At 37.0% G+C, this 22,470-nt stretch overlaps 3 protein-coding genes across 7 annotated transcripts; 2 read left to right on the forward strand and 1 right to left on the reverse strand.

The window, feature by feature from the left end:
- Nucleotides 1–181: 181 nt before the first annotated feature.
- Nucleotides 182–6,170, forward strand: foxm1 (forkhead box M1). 3 transcript variants are annotated; one of them, XM_058773312.1, is made up of 9 exons: nt 182–340; nt 1,054–1,460; nt 1,540–1,679; nt 2,360–2,542; nt 2,630–2,758; nt 2,846–2,905; nt 3,179–3,236; nt 3,326–3,519; nt 4,070–6,170. In XM_058773312.1, exons 2-9 carry the CDS (start codon nt 1,091–1,093, stop codon nt 4,847–4,849), a joined length of 1,914 nt encoding a protein of 637 aa, XP_058629295.1. In that variant the 5' UTR covers nt 182–340; nt 1,054–1,090; the 3' UTR covers nt 4,850–6,170. The 3 variants fall into 3 exon arrangements, with proteins under 3 accessions (XP_058629295.1, XP_058629296.1, XP_058629297.1); XM_058773313.1 differs by having other exon boundaries at nt 2,363–2,542; XM_058773314.1 differs by lacking the exon at nt 2,846–2,905.
- Nucleotides 5,822–14,948, reverse strand: si:ch73-352p4.8 (cystine/glutamate transporter). Of its 2 annotated transcripts, XM_058773315.1 has the most exons (13): nt 14,502–14,948; nt 13,234–13,500; nt 11,578–11,704; nt 11,383–11,498; nt 11,172–11,297; nt 9,575–9,674; nt 9,429–9,473; nt 9,188–9,311; nt 9,003–9,106; nt 7,948–8,044; nt 7,727–7,876; nt 7,468–7,645; nt 5,822–6,965 (listed from the first exon to the last, which is right to left on the reverse strand). In XM_058773315.1, exons 2-13 carry the CDS (start codon nt 13,475–13,477, stop codon nt 6,901–6,903), a joined length of 1,476 nt encoding a protein of 491 aa, XP_058629298.1. In that variant the 5' UTR covers nt 13,478–13,500; nt 14,502–14,948; the 3' UTR covers nt 5,822–6,900. The 2 variants fall into 2 exon arrangements, with proteins under 2 accessions (XP_058629298.1, XP_058629299.1); XM_058773316.1 differs by lacking the exons at nt 13,234–13,500; nt 14,502–14,948 and adding an exon at nt 11,821–13,174 and having other exon boundaries at nt 11,578–11,718.
- A 721-nt stretch (nt 14,949–15,669) lies between these two features.
- pgm3 (phosphoglucomutase 3) lies at nt 15,670–22,278 on the forward strand. 2 transcript variants are annotated; one of them, XM_058773267.1, is made up of 13 exons: nt 15,670–15,772; nt 16,268–16,476; nt 16,569–16,753; nt 17,568–17,635; nt 17,826–17,959; nt 18,041–18,236; nt 19,312–19,469; nt 19,560–19,643; nt 19,745–19,843; nt 20,545–20,664; nt 20,773–20,895; nt 20,967–21,140; nt 21,224–22,278. In XM_058773267.1, exons 2-13 carry the CDS (start codon nt 16,270–16,272, stop codon nt 21,311–21,313), a joined length of 1,638 nt encoding a protein of 545 aa, XP_058629250.1. In that variant the 5' UTR covers nt 15,670–15,772; nt 16,268–16,269; the 3' UTR covers nt 21,314–22,278. The 2 variants fall into 2 exon arrangements, with proteins under 2 accessions (XP_058629250.1, XP_058629251.1); XM_058773268.1 differs by lacking the exon at nt 15,670–15,772 and adding an exon at nt 15,821–15,880.
- Nucleotides 22,279–22,470: the final 192 nt, after the last annotated feature.

The raw sequence follows: 22,470 nt of genomic DNA on the forward strand, positions 1-22,470 counted from the left end.
ATTGAAGAAATGTAGAAGGTTTCCGCTGTAGAAAATTATAGAATATGTATTTCGGAGCCGCCGATCGCCCCCTAAAAGACCACAACTTACTGCACCTTAGCAAACAGCACCACTCACTCTCCGCTCGATGGTTCCGCCCATGTTTATCCGTCATTGGGCTAGGCGTGACCACGTGACAGCGCTGCACCGCTCTGCGCCAAAATTCAAAATCTCATCAAATGCGCACAAGAGTCCCGGGACTCGAGTTTTTCATTTACCCCCATCAAAATACATTTTATTACTCGACACTGCCAGATTAACTCCAATAAACCACCGTCTGCACGGCTGACATGATATGAAGGTTTGATCCGCTTCGTATTATTTGATGTGTGTTGTATTTTTAATAAATTAAACGTGTACAGTAGGTTAGTTGGCTAGACGAATCACTAGGCCGCATGTCAGATAATAAAGGAAGATCGTTTATACATTCATAATTTAGTATTTTAATTATATTAAATATTAAGACGACAACAAGCTCTAATGTGTTTTAAAACGACGATGAACGTGATGAGGTCATTGTAAAAAAAAATTAAAGCACTTTTATTTTATTTTTTACACAAATATTTTACAAACCTGCCTTTCACGAAATCTTTTGCTTCTGAACGATCTGTCAAACAAAAATAATAACAACAATAATAACAGTAGGTCAGATTGAAAGTAATCAATTTGTAACGGTATTTTATATTCTAGAACTAAAATCGTCATTCGAGAGTCGTTAGACAAAAAAAGTCGTTTATCAACAGACCTTCTTATCGGTATATTTGGCCAAGATCTGCAAATACATATGACTTTTTTTAATGTATTTAATGTATATTTTACGTGCACGCATTTATTTTGACACTTAATCTGCTTTTGAATCAGGATTGTATGTTGTTTTATTGTTTGTATTGAATGATCTTGCGAAGCGTCTAACGTTAGTTTCTTGTGTTTGGATAGTTCCTATGTGTACAGTATTTAGGACAAAGAACTTTTAAGTTAGATGTAAATATGACCTATTGTGTGTTTTATATGTAGACAGTTATCAGCCAGGCCTTTTTGCTGTGAGCAAACAATGAGAGAGAGCCCAAGGAGACCCATCATCCTGAAGAGGAGGAAGCTGCCGTTTCAGAAGAGTGAGTCTGATGCAGGGTGTGATGAGGCAGATGGGCCTCGCTGCAAGACCACCCTGACCCCGTCCACCACCCGCTGCTTCCCCGATGGCATCCGCATGATGGACCACCCCACCATGCCTGACACTCAGGTGGTGGTGATCCCGAAAGCAGCTGATCTGCAGAGTGTCATCAGCGCCCTGACTGCCAAAGGGAAGGAGTGTGGCCCTCAAGGCCGAAACAAGTTCATCCTGCTCAGTGGCAGCACCAGTTTGGAGGAGAGCAAAACCCTCGGGTGTCTATCTACAGAATCCAAGGATGATCTCGAGAAAGGTGAGGGATGTGGCTAAGACTGAGCTTGTTGATGTTCTGAAAAATGTGTTTTCTGAAATGTTCTTTGCTGTGATATCAGTGAAAAAGGAGACAGAGTGCTTCCCGCTTGATGACAGTCTGACCAACATCCAGTGGCTGGGAAAAATGAGCTCTGATGGGCTTGGATCGGAGTCGAACAAAAAATGCACCAGCAAGGACAATCCAAGTGACTGTCACCAGGTACACAACATTAAAGTCGGCATGAAATTAAATTCACCCTCTCTATTTTCTAAATGCACATTATAGATCAGAGATGCCTAATAGTTGGCCTGTGATGATCTCTGATGTGGCCTGCCATGCCATATCCACAAGAGGAAGGAAAAAATATATATATAAATTATATATGTGTATGTATATATATATATATATATCTTTTAGTGTATAGTTGAATATAATGTAACATTTGTTTTTGGCCCTTTGTATTAAAATAAAAATGTATAGATCTTATTGTAAATAATACTTCTGTGCATACGTTTCATTTTCAAAATTGTTTTGACCCCTGCAATATTTAATTAAAATGTCATAACAGGATCTTCCAGAGAAAACGATTGGACTGGACTTCTCAAATCATTTGGTCCAATTAATTTCCCCACTTTTGAATGTCACACCCACATATCAACATCCAGTCGAGAACACATGAGTAGAACCGAGCCTCTGCCATATATTTTTCTTTTTCAGTAATCCATTGCACTTGGATTTATGCCACAATATGGAGGAAAAGATCTGTCACTGCTTCCATTTCATTGCAGCTTTAAAAACTGTTTAATAAATAGTGTTTTTTTTTTTATATATATATGTTTCTTCTATATTTTGATTTTTAAATTTCATTCTTAAAAATTGTTTGTTTGTTTCCTCTTAAGCAGCCCAAAGCTCCAGAAAAGGAGAAGGACCCTCTGTCAGAGAGACCCCCGTATTCCTACATGGCTATGATCCAGTTTGCTATCAACAGCAAGAAGAACCGACACATGACCCTGAAGGAAATTTACAACTGGATCGAGGACCATTTTCCTTATTTCAGAAATGTTGCCAAACCCGGATGGAAGGTAGTGTATAAAAGCAGTATAGTTTCAGTTTACACAAACCTCTCTTGTAAGAAGTCTAAGTGTGATTTGTTTAATTTTTTTTGTTAGAATTCCATACGTCATAATCTCTCACTGCATGACATGTTTGTCCGGGAGACATCTCCCGATGGCAAGATCTCCTATTGGACGATTCGACCAGAAGCAAACCGCTGTCTTACTTTGGACCAAGTTTACAAGGTGTGTATCATTTACTGTACTACTGTGCTCATATGCAATTTTATGCTTCAAATGTGGTCATCTCTCATTTCCTGGCTCGTCCCACAGCCTTTGGTTGACCCAGTGACCCCCACTTGCCCTCAGACCCCACAAGTTGGTTTCAATCAAGTAAGACCCCTTTTCCTCCTAATTCATCCTTTCAGGGCAGAACGACAGGGCGTAAGACAGGGACCAGCCTTTCTACTTTTCCAGGAATCACTTATTTTATTTCAGGGACAGTCAGACAGAAGGAAGAACGTTCAGCTCGAGATCATTGTTTGTTTTGTTCTTTTAATCAGCTGAGAGTCATCAAAAAGGCAGACAGTATTGAGACTGCAGTTAGATTGAATGACACACTTTGTGTGAAAGTAAAGAAAGTCTCTTTTTTTTTTTTCTCCATAGCAACAGAAGAGAGGTCCTCTTGAGCTGAAGAAAGCCATATCTGCCATGGGCGGCACAGGTGAGTGTTGGCTGGATGAGAGGGATGAATGTCTCAGTATGTGTGATAAGTTTGTTTCCTGACAGTCGTTTATTGCTGCTTGTCCTCAGAGAGGAAGATGAAGCCGCTTCTGCCTCGGACTGACTCGTACCTGGTTCCCATCCAGCTTCCTCTGGGTCAGTCGCTCTTCCTGCCCTCTTCCAGTCCTGCGACTCTCACGACCCTCGCCACTCCTCCACACGCTCTGAGCTCCTCCACTCCCGGCTCCAGCGGTGCGAGCAAGAGGGTCCGGATTGCCCCTAAGGTAAACCTTAAATGTTTCTATGAATGAATTTTACAAAAACTGACCCAGGTCGTATTTCATCAAAAGATTATTGTAATATATGCAGTTTTTTCTCCAGCATAATTTTAAATGCAGTACAGCACACACTACCATTATGTGTCAATAATGGTTGCGTGTTATTCACTCATTCATTTCACATGGGGAAATAATACTGAAAATCTAGCTAAAATCAGACTTTAATGGTCATTTACCTGTACTGATCCAAGCTGGTCTAGATAGTTGATCCAGCTGGCTTTGGGCTTGTAAACCATTTTAGAGCAGTCCGCAAGGGTTTGCCCCTAATATAAAGCCTGGTTATATCTATAAAACCAATAAACTAATTTATAGTCTTATCCAGGCTGGTCTAGATGGTTGATCAGGTGGATTTTTACCTGGTTTTGGGCTGTTAAGCCACTTTAGTGCAGCCAACAAATCAATTTTATTTCAGCAGGGAATTCATAACTTGAAAAAAGTGTGTAGAACTAAATTAGAGCAAGGTTTGGTTGTTTAACGCTTGTGTGTGTTGTGAAAGGTCTCGCAGAGCGACGTGAGCTCGGTGATGCTGTGTGCGTCCACCTTTCAGGACATAAAGGAGGAGCCTGTGAGCGTGTCTGTGACTCCCGAGGCTCCTGAAGCTCTGCCCTCCAAAACCAGACAGCGAGAAAACAGCAGCTCCCGCCGCAAACAGCGTCTAGTCCTGCCAGCCACAGAGGAACCCGTCCTGCTCTACCCCGACAGCACTCTCTTCGACTCGGGCGTGGTCTCCGACGTCTCCACCTTCCAAGACACTCACGATCCGGAGCCCCAGCCCTCCTGTAAACCCGACCCCTACAGCCCAAACAGAGAATACACTTTTAAAACGCCCATCAAGAGCAGCCACCCTTCCTCATCCACACCCAGTAAGCTTCCCGTAGTTCTGGAGCCCTGGAGGATCACTCCCGTTAGAAAGGGAGGTGTGCTGGACTTCAGCCCCATCCGTACGCCCAGCGGGCCACAGCTCACCCCACAACGGCACGAACACACGCCTTTCAGCTTCAACAGCACACCTTTCAAAGAGCTACCGCTCTTCAGCTCCCCTCGAGAGCTCCTCACCTGCTCCAGACCATCTCCGAGACGCTCCACTCCGACCTGCTCCAGAGAGCTGCTGCAAGTGGGCGCCGCCAACCGCTCTCTCACCGAAGGCTTCGTCCTGGATACCATGAACGACAGCCTGAGTAAAATCCTAGTGGATATCAGCTTCCCCAACCTGGAGGATGATGATCTCAGCATGGCAAACATCAGCTGGTCCCAACTTATCCCGGAGCTCAAGTGACTCCCGTTTCTTTATCCGAGCTGCTCACACTTCCTTCACTGCCTTCGATTCTTATTTACTTGCTATTGATCTCTTAAGTATTTTCTTAATTTCTATTGCTATTTCACTGCCTTTTACTGTACGTGTTTGTGTTTTGGATGTTTAAGCCTTTATTTGCGAGCAAAACTGTTAGTGACGAATGTACTTAGATAAGATTAATTTGCACAAGTTGTAATATATAAATATGAGTGCGTGTGTGTGTGTGTGAGAGAGAGTGTGTGTATTATAAGTAAACATACAGATTTACCAGATTAATTAAATTACACTACCCAATTTTACAGTACTTCTTTGTTTTGGAATGATTTTGAACACCTTGGATTAGCCAGAGAGACTGACAGTAAAAATAGCACACAAAAATAGATTTTTAAGATAATTTGGGGTGTAAAATAAACTCGCATTCGAATTAAAGGGATGGTTCACCCAAAAATGAGAATTTTGTTATTTACTCACCCTCCACTTGTTCCAAACCTGAGTTGCTTCTGTTGAACACACAAGATGTTTTGAAGAATGTTGGTTGAAGAAACAGTTGACGGTAGCCATTGTAGTATTTTTTGGTTACCAACATTCTTTCAAATTTTTTCTTTTATTCTCAACAGAAGGAAGCAACTCTCACAGGTTTGTAAGAACTTGACGGTGAGTAAATAATGACAGAATTGTCATTTTTGGGTGGACTATCCCTTAATGATTGTTCATTAATTGCAGATGGTCATGTAAGTGTTGCACTGTACTAGAATTTGCCAGTCATTCATCTGGAGTGTATCGAGCTGTTTATAACATCCATAATGTGCGTTTTAATGGTTACAAGCATGTCGGAATAGTGACTCATCTCTGCTGCTGCTGCTGCTTTTCTGCATTCATTCGTGTTTGCTATTAAGAACAATTTAAGAATGTGTTCTGAATGTTGGATATAACCAAGATGAGAGTTCAGAGAGATTTGTGGTGTATTACAAAGCTTTTAATGTTCATTTGCATATGTAGAGTAATTAGTGAGCATGCACAGAGTTCATATATGCTTAGAAGACTACCATCAATATGTAGCTGTGTTAATTCATGATATATTGCATTGCATTCTTCCAATGTAAAAACACCAAGATGTCATAAAAACATACAAAAACTAAACGGTTGACAGATTTTTGGTGTTAAGATGTTACACGAGCATTACTAAGTACTATTTACTAATAATAGTACATTGATGCACAGACATTTAAAAATCTGTCAAGTGCCTTGATACTTGGTTTCTGTAAGAATTCAAAGTCATGTAATAATAATCAACTTTAACTTTTCTCAACGGCAAACATTTTGATGATACAAAAACAAATGTCCCATTCAGACCCTTTGCCATTGAAAGAACCATAATAGGATGTCTTTTGTACTATTTTTGAAGACTGTATTGAAATATGAAAGTTATCTACTTGGCATTTTACTGATGTAACAGGCTTTAACCAGAAACACCGATTGTCATTTCCAACAAAGCATACAATTTGGCTTCTCTTCCTGTTGTACTTACTTTTTGAGAATAAAGGGATACTTTATATAAACACATTGGTGAATTATTATAAAATAGCCCTAAAGGGATAGTTCATCAAATGAACATTAAACTGCTTGATTTATATTAATTTATTTTAAGACATTTTTGGATCTTCTAAGATTTGGTTACCTTGATGTTCAGTGGAGGAACAAAAAAATCTCAGATCTCATTAAAAGTATCTTCGTTTATGTTTTGTGAGATTAACCGAAGTCTAATAGATTTGGAATGACACGATAGTGAGTAAATTCTGACAGAATATTCATTTTTGAGTGAACTATCCCTTAAACCCAACAGCATGACTTCCCAGGACATAGTCCTGTCTTTGATGTGAATATAAACTAGATGAAAATGTAAGTGATGCTTGCACTAATGGATAGGGTGCAAGGATGCTAGGGTGGTTAGGGCTAATAGTAATAGCAAACACCACTAAAATTAACTTTGATGCCCTTTGCAACACGCAGGTCTGTAGTTTGGTGAAGCTCCATCAGTAGGTCTGAACTTCCTGCTGAGCCACTTCCAGGAATATCTGCACATGTAGGCTTAAATAATCTGCACAAGAGGAAGTAGAGGTCAGTCATTGGATCTTTTCTGACCTTTGAGTAGCGCCATTTATTTTTCGATTGGATTGAAAACGAGGCTTTGAGGAATAGAAATGCAGTGCATGCGTTCTTTATACTTTATACAGTGAGTGCCTTTGTAAAGATCCCTCACAGCCTCGTTTCATCAGTTAAATTCAATATGGCGTCTAATTGGACTAAGATCTATATAGCAATGAATGTTTAGCTTTTTCCCTTACTAAAATGAACCATGGTTTTAGTATAGCAAATGTGTAGTAACCTTTTTTTTTTTTTTTTGCATATTGATTACCATTTGTATCACCAAAGTTTTAATATAAATACCATGGTTAAACTATGGTTAGTGTAGCAAAAGCATTGTGGTTACCTTGGTTTAACCGTATAGTAACCACATGTTTTTTTATTTTGTTTTTTTGTAGTAAAACCATGGTTAATCTTCATAAGGGTAATGCATAAATGCGTTTTGCGTTACTCACTGAAGGCTTTTTTCCAGCGTTCGGGTATGTATGACTTCTTGATTGTCAGGTAATACACAGGTACTCCTGATAATGTGAGGGCACAGCTGCCGCCTGTATTCCAGGGGTCCGAATACAAGGACAGGCCCACGATGAAGAAACACACTATGGTAAAGATCACCGCAACTGCTAGAGGGACCTGAGCACATTCAACACAATGTTTAATTAGTACAGTGATAAATTCCTATTAATAAATAAGTAATGAGCCATTTAAATGGACCTTGAATGGTCTGGGATGATCTGGAAATCTGTAGCGGTGGATGATCATTCCTAAGGTGGCCAAAGCGATGAAGAGCCAACGGGAGAAGGATGCAAAGTTGATCAGTTGAAAGATCTCTCCTCTCACCATCATGATGATCACCAGAGGATACTACAAACATCAGGAGAAATGTAAGCAGGCATGAAGGAATCGGGAGAAAAGGATGAATGATGTGGTTTTACCAGACATAGCACAGCTGGCAGTGGTGTTTGTCTGTGGATATGGATCATGGAGAAGATGCCCGGTAAGTGACCCTCTCTGGCTCCCACAAACAACATTCTGCAGAAAGAGAGTTATAAAATCTTAAAGGAATAGTAGACCCAAAAATGAAAATCTGCTGAAACATCACCCTCAGGCCATCCAAGAAGTAGACTAGATGAGTTTGTTTCTTCATTGGAGCAAATTTGGAGAAATGTAGCATTACATCACTTGCTCACCAGTGGATCCACTGCAGTGAATGGGCGCCGCCAGAATGAGAGTCCAAACAGTTGATAAAAACATCACAATAATACAAAAGTAATCCACACCACTCCAGTCCATCAATTATCGTCTTGTGATGCAAAAAGCTGTGTTTGTAAGAAACAAATCTATCATTAAGGTGTTTTAACTTTAATTCGTTGCTTCTGGTTGATAGTCCATAATTCATAATAACGCTTCCTCCAGTGAAAAAGTCCATCCTATGTTGTCCTCTCACATAAAAATTCTTCAAAAATTTAAAATTCATCAAAACTTTGTTTAGAACTGTTTTTGCTTGTAAACGGGCTTGATGTGTGCATATTTCTCTCCTGAAGCTGTCGAGACAACTTTTTTTTTTTTTACAAGAGAAAGCAATGAATAGAAGACTCATGATTTAGGGTCTTAATGATGAATTAGTTTCTTACAAACACAGCTTTTCACTTAACAAATTGCTAATTGATTGACTGGAGACATGTATATTACTTGTGGATTATTGTGATGTTTTTATCAGCTGTTTGGACTCTCATTTTGACGGCACCCATTCACTGCAGAGGATCTACTGGTGCACAAGTGATGTATTATGCTAAATTTCTCACGATCTGTTCTGATGAAGAAACAAACTCATTTACATCTTAGATGGCCTGAGGGAGTAAATATTTAGCAAATGTTCATTTCTGAGTGTACTATTCTTTTAACTGGTCAAAGTCAAAGACTGCTACAAAGATAAAACATACATTTAGATACAAAACTTATTTTGCCTTTACATTTCTAACAGCCTTACCTGGGTGAACTAAAAAATCCTCCATTAAGTGCTCCAAGGCAGGAAAGAGCGACTAATACTGGTATTGCTGGAGCTACACCCTGCAGAGCCCGACTTGCAAATGTCTGCAATACATTAAGGAGAGCAAAGTCATGATATTTACTCTCCAAACTAAAGCCTGTAATAGCATCTCCATCACTACTAACCACTGCCACGGCATCTGACATCAGTAACTCATTTGCGGTCATCATGGTGTAGTAAGCCACGTTGACCAGCACGTAAAAAACGGTAACAGTCACCATAGACAAAGTGATGGCCAATGGAATGGTTCTAACAAGAATATATGAGAAATGAATGTAAATGCTTTTATATAATAACAGTAAAAAACAAAACATTAAAAACATGCTGTCAAGTTAACAATTTGGCAATGCAAGAACTTCTGAATACCTGTTTGGATTAATTACCTCTTCAGTTATGAAATTTAAATAAAACCTGAAAGCAAAAATAAACACTTTTACATTATTTTGGAAATCCCTTCCTTCAGATTTTTTATAGATTTTTTTTATATATTTGACACTGTTGCTAATACTCACCATCCACCATATGCATACAGACCTGAATAAAAGGCCAGAGGCAGTTTGGACAGAGATAAAGAATCTGAGACAAAGGCATTCTGGAAATTTTCAGTTTTCCCTGGAACAGGAAAAAAAAAAAAAATTAAAATGGAGATATAAAGTACATTTCCTGCCTTTCTTGTAATGTATTCGGGTCCATTTTGACCCAGAAGAGATACATATAAAAAGTCTTAAAATGCATAGTTATTTTTTTGTATAGGAACCAAACTTTTGAAATATGTCACGACTATCAACTTTTGTGGAACAACTCTCAATATACACATAATTTAAATTTTAAATTTTAAAGTTTTTATATTTGACCAGGGTTTCCACTGAGGCTTTACACATTATGTTGCTCTTTTTAAATCTCTTTGGATCTAGATTTCTTTAAAAAATAAATAAATAAATACTTAGCCCCTTTCCAATTTCTCACACACACTTTTGGGACTGAACTACATTTACATTTAGTCATTTAGCAGACGCTTTTATCCAAAGTGACTTACAAATGAGGACAATGGAAGCAATCAAAATCAACAAAAGAGCAAGTACTATAACAGGTCTCAGTTAGCTTAAGGCAGTACATGCACGTAGCAAGTTTTTTTTTTATATAATAAATAAAAAGAAAACAGATAGAATAGAAAAAGAATAGAGCAAGGTCCGTGCTAGAGGCCTTTTTGCTTTTGTTAATTGTATAATAAATAAAAAGAAAAGAAATAGACAGAATACGAAAAGAATAGAGAAGCTAGTGTTTGTTTTAGTTTTTTTTTTTTTTTTTTTAAAGAAAACAAGCAATTAGTAAATGAATAGAGTGCAAGTCTAAAAGGGGCAAGTTTATTTATTTATTTATTTATTTTCAAGAATAGAATTAGAATAGAGAGTGCTAGAGTTAGAGGGTCAAATAAAGATGGAAGAGATGAGTTTTTAGCCGTTTCTTGAAGATTTGTAAGGATTCAGCTGCTCGGATTGAGTTGGGCAGGTCATTCCACCAGGAGGGGACATTTCATTTAAAGTCTGTGAAAGTGATTTTGTGCCTCTTTGGGATGGCACAATAATGCGACGTTAATTTGCAGAACGCAAGCTTCTAGAGGGCACATAAGTCTGAAGTACTGAATTTAGGTAAAGGGGTGCAGAGCCAGTGGTGGTTCTGTAGGAAAACATCAATGCCTTGAATTTTACGCGAGCAGCTATTGGTAGCCAGTACAAATTGATAAACCGAGGTGTGACATGCGTTCTTTTCGGCTCATTAAAAATTAATCTTGCTGCCGCGTTCTCGATTAATTGTAAAGGTTTGATAGAATTGGCTGGAAGACCTGCCAAGAGAGCATTGCAATAGTCCAGCCTGGACAGAACAAGAGCTTGAACAAGGAGTTGTGAAGGATGTTCCGAAAGAAAGGAACTATCTTGATAAACATAAATATGCATGCCTATTGATGAACCATTGCAGCACAAAAAAATAAAAAACCTTTTCATCTCGAAGTAAAGGTTTATGGAAGTAAAATGAATATATTTTCTTTGAAAACATTGCAGAGTAATCATATACTGTACTGCAGCAGATAAATCAGCATGCGACTCTTACCATTGACCAGAGCAATGATGCCTGGGATGATGATCAGAATCAGAGCAAACATCTTGATGAAGGTCAGTAAGACCTGTGTACGAGCTGCCATTGTCACACTCCAGCAATTCACTGCAACCACAAACGCTAGGCAGAACAGTTTATAGTTTTTGACAGGTTTGACAGATTTAGATATTTAGACTAAAGGAATCAATAAAGTAACATCACTCACTGACTCCCAGCATGCTGACGAGTTTGACCAGAACTGTTGGAGCAGCACACGGCATGAATAACGGCTCTACAACATACTGGCCAAAAGCCAGAGACACGTACGTGGCCACTGCAGGTCTGAAATGACATTATGATTGGACACACTCAAATGAATTTGGTGAATACAGTGAAATATAAACACTGCATGCACACACACCTGATGAATATGAACTCAGTCCACAGTCGCAGGAAGGCAGGCAGGGGCCCCAGGGTCTCCAACAGGTAAGTGTAATGACCGCCTGATTTTCTAAAGCTCGTGCCCAGCTCAGCATAGCATAAAGCACCTGAGGAGAACATGCTATGTCAAAAAAAATGGATTCAGCTTGGATTAAAACTTATATAAGGTATTTTGAAGAATGTTGTTAACCAAAGAGTTGAATCATTGACTTCTAAATACTACCGTCAGCTGTTTGGTTACCATCATTCTTCAAAATATCTTCTTTTGTGTTCAGAATAAGACAGAAGCTTATACAGGTTTGGAACAACTTGAGGGTGAGAAAATGATGACAGAATTTAAATTTTTGGGTGATTAATGATAGACAGGTGTACGTAATCAGTAACTAAGGAAAGGCATGTTAAAGGCTAAACTAAAAGACTAAACATGAAATCAAGATGCAAGAACTAAAATCCAACTAAACAAGACATAACCCTGACAGATACTTTTTTTCAACATTTATTTGAAATATAAATATTTTATAATATTATAAATAGCCTATCACTTTTGATCAATTAGGTCTATGTGTCTTGTAAATCTTACTTATCCCAAACTTTTGAATAGTAGTGTAAAATATTAAGCAGTGTTTTCAACACTGATGTTGATAAAATTATCAGAATTTCTGAAGGAGCATGTGACACCGAAGACTGGAGTAATGATGCACTGTAAAAAATGACTGTGATTTTAACAGTACAAAACTGTGAAAATGCTACAGTAAAAACCTGTTAAATGGTTAATGGTAAGTATATATACTATATATATATATATATATATACTGTAAATATATACAGTGAAAAACTGTAATAGACATTTCAGACAATTTTATGGTAAAATACTGTTTTTGGAAGTGAAAAAGAATTTACAGGAAAAAAACTTGACGTTCCCAGAATTCCCTGCATTGCATTTCAAATTTGATGTCTTTTCTTTGAAATAACTATGTTTCTTGGTTTTTTCTTATCAGTTATGTTTATTAGCGTTGTATGTTACATCTAATGTTGTTAAACTAATGTTTATTGCATATTTCAGTTTAATGAGTCTCACCATGATGGTGTTTAGTGTTTGTGTGAATGACACTGTGCACCTTCTATATATATCTATATTAGTATTGGCCTTCTCAGCTTGTGGAAAAGCTGCGTGTGGTGAACTTTGGTTCATCATGTGACTTTCTCATCACCACCTGATTTTGATGGTTATCAGTGTAGGTACAAAACAGATTTCAGAACTTTAATAGGTTGGTATATTAACATTACATCAGTAAAAGAGACACAGGTTTCAATTGTAATTTTAAGTTAAATCCGTAAACCCTAAAATGTTGCTACCGTATTTTTTACGGTAAAATTCTGGCAACCACAGCTGTACATTTTATGGGATTTTTTTTTTTTACAGTGTGCTTAAAATTCAGCTTTGCATCTCAGGAATAAATGACATTCTAATAGTATATTGAAACAAAACAGTTATTTTAAATGTAATTAATAATTCACAATATTACTGTTTTTACAGCATTTTCAAATAAATGCAGCCTTGGTTGAGCATAAGAGACGTTCAGCATTATTCCAAACTTTTGACAAATAGTGTATAAGCACCAAAGATGTCCCTCACCAAAAGTGGAGAGGACGCCACAGAGAGTCCAGACCAGCAAGGACAATCCCACACTGCCCGAATTAATCAATACGCCTTTGGGGGCGATGAAGATGCCACTGCCCACCACAGTGCCGATGATGAAGGAAATTGATGGCAGCAGGCCTATACTCCTCCTGAGATGAACTGCATCGTCTTTCGCTGTTTTTTCCGTACCTTCATCTGACACTTTATCAGTAGCCGACTCTCTTTTAGTGACCCTCATCTCTCTAAGTGGCCTATTTAGCTCTTAACAAAGAATATATGCGCATATTTTGCACAAAAAAACAAAAAAATAGTAAACGAACAAGAAGACATATGAAACACTTTCAAAGCAGATTTTCAGTATAGGAGTGATGTTCATCATTCACTAAAAAATAAGGTTCTAAAAGAGGGGTTTCGTGTCAGTGCCATAGAAGAACCATTCTTGGTTCTTTTTCAGTGAACCGTTCTTAAAAGAACCATTTTTTTTCTTAGCATAAATAACATTTTTAAAATCTAAAGAACCATTTCCACTATAAAGAACCTTTTCCCAGCTAACAGGGAACGTTCTCAGAATGTTCTGACAAGGTTCTCTCAATGTTTTGAATAAATTTACTTCCAGTAACAGTAATAGAATATTTGTTCAGATTTCACTCTTAAAAATAAAGATTCCGAATGAGGGATTTTTGCAGCGATGATATAGAATAACCATTTTGGATTCTCCAAAGAACCCTTCAGTGAACAGTTGTTAAAAGGACCAATTTCCCACTATGATTTTTGTTCAATTAAAAATTTCCAAGGATGTTGAAGGTTCTTTATTTTTAAAGAGCCTTTATTTTTAAAGAGTGTTGTCTGGTATTTATCTCAAAACATTTGCACAAAAATGTTGTTTATACATTGTTCATGGAACTTTATTTATGAAAAGTTTAGTTTGATGTCCGTCTGAAGCTACGCTCAGAAAACCAAAAAACATTTTAAAAACATCTGGATGCTTTGAATGTTCAGATAACTTTCAGAAATAATGTTTTCATAATTGAATGGGAACGTTAGCAAAATCTTCTTAGAACATATTATTGTTAGCTGGGTTGTGAAGTTTCCACAGGCGTTAAAGGCTCTTCATGGAGCCACAGATGCCAGTAAAGAAACTTTATTTTTTAATTACATTTGGTACAAATTACATTTGGTAAACATGGAAAATATTCCACATACAAATGCAAATCTTCATTTAAGAAAAATATAAGACCCATCAATAATTTTTTTCTACTCACCAGTCAGAAGTAAATAGTGCGACCAGTAAACCTTTCTGTTTTCCTGTTTATGCAGCTTGTTTTGCAGCTCTTTTCATGCAGAGTAACCCTGGAGACTCACCATCCAGTTCAGAGCTCAGGCCAGAAACAAAGCCAGCAGTCTTCTCCAGATTCATCAACACCAGTAATTAAAGCCTTTTAGATGGGGAAAGCCATGTGCCATTGTGCCATGTGTGTGAGTGTAGGTACAGTGTGCGCAGCAGGACGCAGGAATCTGCCATGAGGACCTCCTCTTTTTGTTGAAGCAGCTGCAAAGTTCACTTTTCTTCAACAGCAACATAAAAACAAACAAAAGTTGACTACAGAGAGTGCATAAGAATCCAAGAGCGGTTTTGTTAAGTCTGCCACACAGATTACTGAAAGCTCTTTCAGCACATGCTATAGTCAATGTTAGTTTGTGTGTGTGAGGGTCAGTCCTCGCTGAGAGGGAGCTTAGCAGTAAACTGTTATTGGCCGGGGGCCACCAACTTTCTCTCTCTCCTTGTTCTGTGTCTGGCTGTCTACTTCATTTTGTCAGACATCAGACATGTGTGTTAAAGTCTCTTTCGAACCGTGAAGGGGCTCTATTGTGTTTTTCATATTCATGTACACTATGTGCCATGAAAAGCATGAAGTTTGTTAAAAATGACAGGCATAAACGGTGCAGGGGCATCTGAGAAGCCAATGGGAACGGAGTTACAACATCTGCAGCAACAAGTTTACGGAGCATGTTTACACAGCTGATAATGAACCAAAAAAAACAAAAACATTTAGGGCTGAAAAAGTATATATATATATATATAAAAAAATACTTTAATACTTTTAGCTTCCTCACTACAAGTCAGAGAAAATGTTCTTGAAATTAAAAACATTAAATCAATCAATTAATTAATTAAAAATCTGATGTAACTGAGTTTGCTGAAATAAATAATTCATAACATTTATATAATTAACAATAATGATTATAATTTATAACTGTGATTAGAAGTCTTATTAAGAAATATTAATATTTAGTGTTATTTTTAAATCCTCTAAATATAAATATTTCAGGAATAACAATGAAAATTCTCAGTTAGCACACACTGCAAGCCTTTAACATAATTAGACTTTAACCCGTAAACTGATTTGATTAAAATATACACCAAGTCCCTGAGTACGTCAGGAAAGGGGGCGTGGCGACGTGCGTCAATGTATCCACGTAATCCGGGAAGTAGGAAGTGCTGCGCACGCCCTTCAGTCGCAGAAACAGCACAGTGAGTATAAACTTCATCAGCTGTGTTCATATTAAAATGATTTAATGGCAAATAACAAAAACAGCTGTAGTTAGTTTGCATATGTCCTGTTTTCGTTAGCAAGTCCGGGTAATGTGTGCAGTTGTGTGATTAGGAATTTCATTCATTCATTTCAGACTGAATGAAGTTATTATTTGTAATAAGTGATTGTAGTAATTGTAATAATTGAATTAAATTATTACAATTTATAATTCTTAAAAAAAAAAAAAAATCTAAATTGCTAATTGTTGTTTATCTTGGAATTGGTTTGTTAATTATTGTTTTGGTTATGGGCATCATAAATCACAAACTGCTTGGGTTTTTTATAGTAATTTTGAATGAATTTTTATATACTAATTCTTATATGCAGTGGTTTAATGTTAATCACAGTGGGTGATCCTGTTAGTAAAGTTGTAAAGAATATAATTTAATAAAAATGAATGAATCAAGCTAAGTTGTTTTTGTGTTTATTTTCAGAGATGGCTCAGTTTGACAAAGTATCCCAAAAGTCCAAGCTGCATCCGAAGCCGGAGGGCCTGACGTTGCAGTATGGCACAGCTGGATTCCGCACTCACGCCAAACATCTGGATCACATCATGTTCCGCATGGGGCTTTTGGCAACTTTGAGGTCCAAAAAGACAAAATCCACCATTGGAGTCATGGTGACCGCCTCTCATAACCCAGAAGTAAGAAACGCACCCATCTGTGTCCACATGTACTGTCATAACAATAGAATAGTGCTGTGCTTTTCTCATCATGTTCTCATCATCATTTTCAGGAAGACAATGGGGTGAAGCTTATTGACCCCATGGGGGAGATGGTGACAGCGGTGTGGGAGGGATACGCCACACAACTCGCTAACGCCGAGCAGGACTCTCTTCTCAAGGAACTGAAGGACATTCTTGAGAAAGAGGACATCGACGTGAGCGAGCCGGCAAGTGTCTATGTCGGCAAAGACACCAGGTAGCCTGGCTTCTGTTTACACAGCGGCAAGGTTAACAAATGTTCAAATTGAAAGCTTAAGTACATAAAGAGAGAAGTTACCAAACCTGTAGACTTCATAGTGGCCAAGCCAGTAGATCAAGTCAGAAACGGCCAACAGAGGTTTCACAGTCTGAAAATGTGATTTCATATACACATTACATACATATACCTTATTTCATTAAAAATCTAATGAGCAACATTTTCACTACTGGATTTATACTTGCACAGACATTTGTACAAAAAACCATTAAGACAAATTTTGTATAATTAAAAGTCACAGAAGTTTCATACATGAGTACAGTTGTTTCAAGTATTATACATATTGTACAAATGATCTGTTTTTGAGTTTTGTTTGTCATGTTGTTATTCCACAATATCAGCACTTTAGATATAGATCTATATTTTGTATTTGTTCTTGCACTTATTATTTCAAAGAGCCTCTGAATTCATTTGTAAATTAAATATGTAAAAAAAGAAGAAAAAAAGTAATTTGTATGTAAAAAAAAAAAAAAGTAATGTAAAGCAAAAAGCGAATTTTTTGAGTAAAAGTAACATTTTGAGATCAACCAGATCTGTGTTTTTTATTATCCAACTCTTTCTTACAAAGCATGATTTATAAGGTACATACAATTTTGTGTTGTAAACAAAAAATATATTATTTTTCTTTATTATTTACTTGATTTACATTCCCTGTTGCACTCATCTGTAGCATGTAGATTGGTTGAATGTAATATATAAAATGCATAATTTAAGTGTAGTGTAACTTGTATTTCTCTGTGTTTGTTTTCTTCAGACCGAGCAGTGCTAGTCTCTCTCAGGCTGTACTGGATGGCGTTTCCAGTTTAGGCGGCAAAACTCATGGTGTGGTTATGGATTACAAAACTTGAATTTATTGACCTCAGTTATTTAGCTTAAAAGCTCATTTAAAGTTGTCTTGCATTTGCATTATTTTTTAGATTGTAAGTACAGCTTGTTATGACTGTGCAAAGGTTGATGAATTGCTCTGTTGATTACATTGTGACAGATTGATGGGTGTGTGTTTCTCTTTAAGACTATGGTCTGGTCACCACTCCCCAGCTGCATTATATGGTGTGCTGTTGCAACACGCGTGGCTGCTACGGCAGTCCCACTGTTGAGGGCTACTACCAAAAACTCTCACAGGCTTTCCTTCAGCTCACCCAGAACGTAAGCGAGACATAAAAACAGTAAACATTAATGATGCTGATTATTTCTAGCATTAATTGCTTCCCTGTTTGTATTCCAAAGGCCTCAAACCGCACCGATGATCAGAAGAGGCTTCAGGTGGATGGAGCCAACGGCATCGGCGCATTGAAGATGAGAGAAATGGAGGCGTTTCTTCGCTCCGAACTGCAGGTGGTGCTTTCGAATGACGGCAGTAGTGGGAAACTCAACCACATGTGTGGAGCAGATTACGTCAAAGTCCAGCAAAAAGCGCCTCAAGGTTTGTCTGAACTCCTTGAGGATGTGAACGTCTCGTTAGAAAACTGCACGTCTGATCCCAGCAGGGAAAAACCCTTTTATACGAAGATGGTGTAATATTTGTGTTTGTATTGACCGAGATAGTTTTTTTTTTTATGATATAATGATAGAAGCCTTGAAAAACACTACATTACTGGTCACTACTGATTTATTTATTTTTTTAATGTTTTTGAAAATTATTTTTAATGCTCACCAAGGCTGTATTTGTTTGATCATAAATGCAGTATGAAAATAATATTGTGCAATATTATTACTGTTTAAAATGACTGTTTTCTGTGTATTTTAAGGTGTAATTTATTCCTGTGATGCAAAGCTGAATTTTCATCATCATTACTCCAGTCTTCAATGTCACACGATCCTTCAGAAATCATTCTAATATGCTGATTTGCGTCTATATTATCAATGTTGAAAATGTTTTTGCTTCTTAATATTTTTGTTTTACATTTTTTAGGATACTTTAAGGAATATAATGTTCGAAAGAACAGCATTTATTTGAATTATACATTTGTAACATTGTAACATTATAAATATCTTTACTCTCACTTTTATCAATTTAGTGCTTCACTGCTTCATTTATTTAATAGATATTTATTTTTTTAAATCTTACCTATGCCAAACTTCTGAATGGTAGTGTATCAAATTTTCCACAAAATCTTTATTAGCAGCAAAAAAAATTTCAATATATATACAAATAATAAGAAATGTTTCTTGAGCAGCAAATCAGCATATTAGAATGATTTCTGAAGGATCATGTGACACTGAAGACTGGAGTAATGATGCTGAAAATTCTGCTTTGCCATCACAGGAATTAATTCGATTTTAGAATATATTAAAACAGAAAACTGTTATTTTAAATTCTAATAATATGTAACAATATTTCAGTCTGTAGTTTGATCAAATAAATGCAGCCTTGGTGAGCATATTAGACTTCTTTTAAAATTATTAAAAATCGTAATTATTCCAAACGTTTGACCAGTAATGCACATCATTCTTTCATTCAGAATTATCTGAGAAATCTCTCACTTTTTTCTCTCCAGGTATGAATATGGGAGTAGGTGAACGCTGCTGCTCGTTCGATGGTGATGCCGATCGCATTGTTTACTATTACACCGACTCTAAAGGCTGCTTCCATCTGCTGGACGGAGACAAGATCGCTACTCTCATCAGCACGTACCTCAAAGAGCTGCTCACACAGGTTCTACACGCTCAAACACAGTCTAAAATGAAAATGACCACATCCAAATATGAATTCAGACACTAATTTTGTCTGTGTGTGTGTGTTCAGGCAGGGTTGAACCTACAGATTGCTGTTGTTCAGACAGCATATGCTAATGGGAGCTCAACTCGCTACTTGGAGGATGTCATGAAGGTGATGGTCTACAAAATACCTTCTTGTACTATTGCATGCTCCTATTCATGCGTAAACTCAGTGTTTATGAGATATTAAGGTGAGCTTTGACGTCTCCACAGGTCGTTGTATGCTGTACGAAAACAGGAGTGAAGCACCTACATCATGCGGCACAGGAATATGATATTGGAGTGTATTTTGAGGCTAATGGACATGGAACTGTAAGTTCACTGCAAAATAATTGCATTTTATAAATAAGGCAGAAAAAAGCTCTCAAAATATACAATATGAAGAATATACAACATAAAAGTATACAAGTTGGTTGGGGGGTTTTGATTTGTAAATTCAAAAATGGCAGCAACACTCGATTTTGAATTTAGAACTTTACATTTTATATTTTGAATTAGAATTTTTACATTTCAAATTTTAAACTTTCTTCCAAAATGTTATATTTTAAATTATTTTAAAATTTTACATATTGAAGTTTGAATTTTACATGTTATATTTCTCAATTTACGTTTTGAATTTTAAAGTTTAAATTTTGAATTGTAAATTATTTTGACCCTGCAGATAATGTGAGGGCTAGGATATATATATATGCCATGCTGTTGTTATTCAAATGTTCAACTATACTTCATTTTTCCAAGACAATGCAAACTATGCTGTTTCTCATTTGAATAAAGTTGAAATGCTTTTAAACTTGTATTCATGTGAAACCACCCAGTTTAGCATCTCCTTCATGTTTGATTTAGTTCCTCTGATGGTCAAACGTTAGTTCAAACGAGTTCAGCAAATTTCAGTCCATCGGACAACAATTCTGCATGCTTATGTGATTTGCCCATTCAAGCTAACTTTTGATCTAGCTTTCCAGTTTAGAAACTTTAAAATCTATGATTTTTGAGTTTTTGCTGGTATGTTGCAGGTTTTGTTTAGCAAAGCAGCACAGAAACAGATTCAGGAGCTGGTGAAAGACTTGAACACAAACGATGAGAGAAAACAAGCGGTGAAACTCCTGGAGAGCACAATCAATCTGATCAACCAGGTATAGACAAACACCATCAAACTAGGTGATCAGATGTCTTATTTAAACTATTCTATTCAATTATTCAAACTATTTTTCAATACTTAACTCCCTTTCTCTCTTCTGCAGACGGTGGGAGATGCAATCTCGGATATGCTAGTGATTGAAGCAGTGTTGGCCATCCGAGGGATGTCTGTGCAAGACTGGGACGCAATTTACACAGATCTGCCCAACCGCCAACTTAAAGTCACGGTGTGTGCTTGTGTGTTTGTCTGTGAGGTGTTTGAGTGTATGTACGTATATTTAACTGTTGTACTCTGCAGGTGTCAGACCGGCGTGTTATAGATACGACAGATGCAGAAAGGAAAGCCGTGACTCCAGAGGGTCTGCAGGATGCCATCGACTCGCTTGTAAAGAAATACAAAAACGCTCGGTCTTTCGTTAGACCGTCTGGAACCGAAGATGTGGTCAGAGTCTATGCTGAGGCTGACACACAGGTGCACATGATCATTATGCTCGTTTTCTCTTATATATCGCAATATATTTGATTGTAATTGCAACTTTTTCTGTTTTTGTGCAGGAAAGTGCTGATAGTCTGGCTCATGAGGTCAGTCTGGCTGTGTATCGTCTCGCCGGAGGAGTCGGAGACGAGCCAAAACCTTTACACTGATCAAACAGTCAGTCTGAATCCATCCAGTGAAATGCATAAATACTGTAAATGTACAGTAAACTAGTATTTGTTGCACAAACAAATGTTTTGAATGTTTTGGGAGATGACAAATGTTAATAGTTTACTCTTTGTACTGTATGAATGACCAACAATCTTTATAAATGGAAGCGTTTGATTACGAGGGGATGTTAAACCGTGATCGGTGTGAGCCTTTGTTTACACTCATTTCATTAGAGCAAAATCGAGTTTTGCCTTTTTTTTTTAAATTTTACCTACCATTTTGATTATAGAAGAAAATATCATTCAATAGTTTGGGGTAAGATATTTAAATGTTTTTGAAAGAAGTCTCTTATGCTCACCAAGGCTGCATTTGTTTAATAAAAATACAGTACAGACAGCAATATTGTGAAATATTGGTACAATTTAAATTTTGTTCTAAATTTGTCATTTATTCCCGTTATGTTAAAGCTGAATTTTCAGCATCATTACTCCAGTCTTGATTCATTCGGAAATCATTCTGATATGCTGATTTGCTGCTCATTATCAATGCTGAAAACAGTTGTGCTGTTTAATACTTTTGTGGAAACCATGATAATTCTTTTCCAGGATTCTATGATGAAAAGAAAGTTCAAAATAACAGCTTTTACTTGAATCTTGAAATCTTTTGTAACAATGTAATAGTTTTTCTGTAACCTTTGTTCAATTGTAATGCATCCTTACTGAGTGAAAGGATTAATTTATCTAAAAAAAACAAACGAAACAAAACTATTTACTCCAAACTTTTGAATAGTAGTGTATGTGTAGCTGTCTAATAAAAACCTTATTGTACTAGAGATTGGGTGAATTACAACTAATGTAAAGCATATTGGATTGTATGTAGCATTATGTGATTTTATACCAATGATCTTTGCTATAAAGTTGCTGCATGGGTACTTAGAAAATCAAATAAATATTTTATCACCATCTTCTATCTAATATTTCGAATTTTCTTGCTATGTGAAAGCATTGCTTCTCTGAGTATGCCATATATGCACTTCAGACACAGAAAAACTGCACTAAAACAACATCAGCCACTGCTGCTATGCAATCAAACTTTATTTGACTTGAATCAGTTGACACATGGTTAAGCGCTTAATACACGCAGTTACAGAAGTTTA

Source organism: Onychostoma macrolepis, chromosome 04 (assembly GCF_012432095.1).
Source record: "Onychostoma macrolepis isolate SWU-2019 chromosome 04, ASM1243209v1, whole genome shotgun sequence".
In the NCBI taxonomy this organism is placed as follows: Eukaryota; Metazoa; Chordata; class Actinopteri; order Cypriniformes; family Cyprinidae; genus Onychostoma; species Onychostoma macrolepis.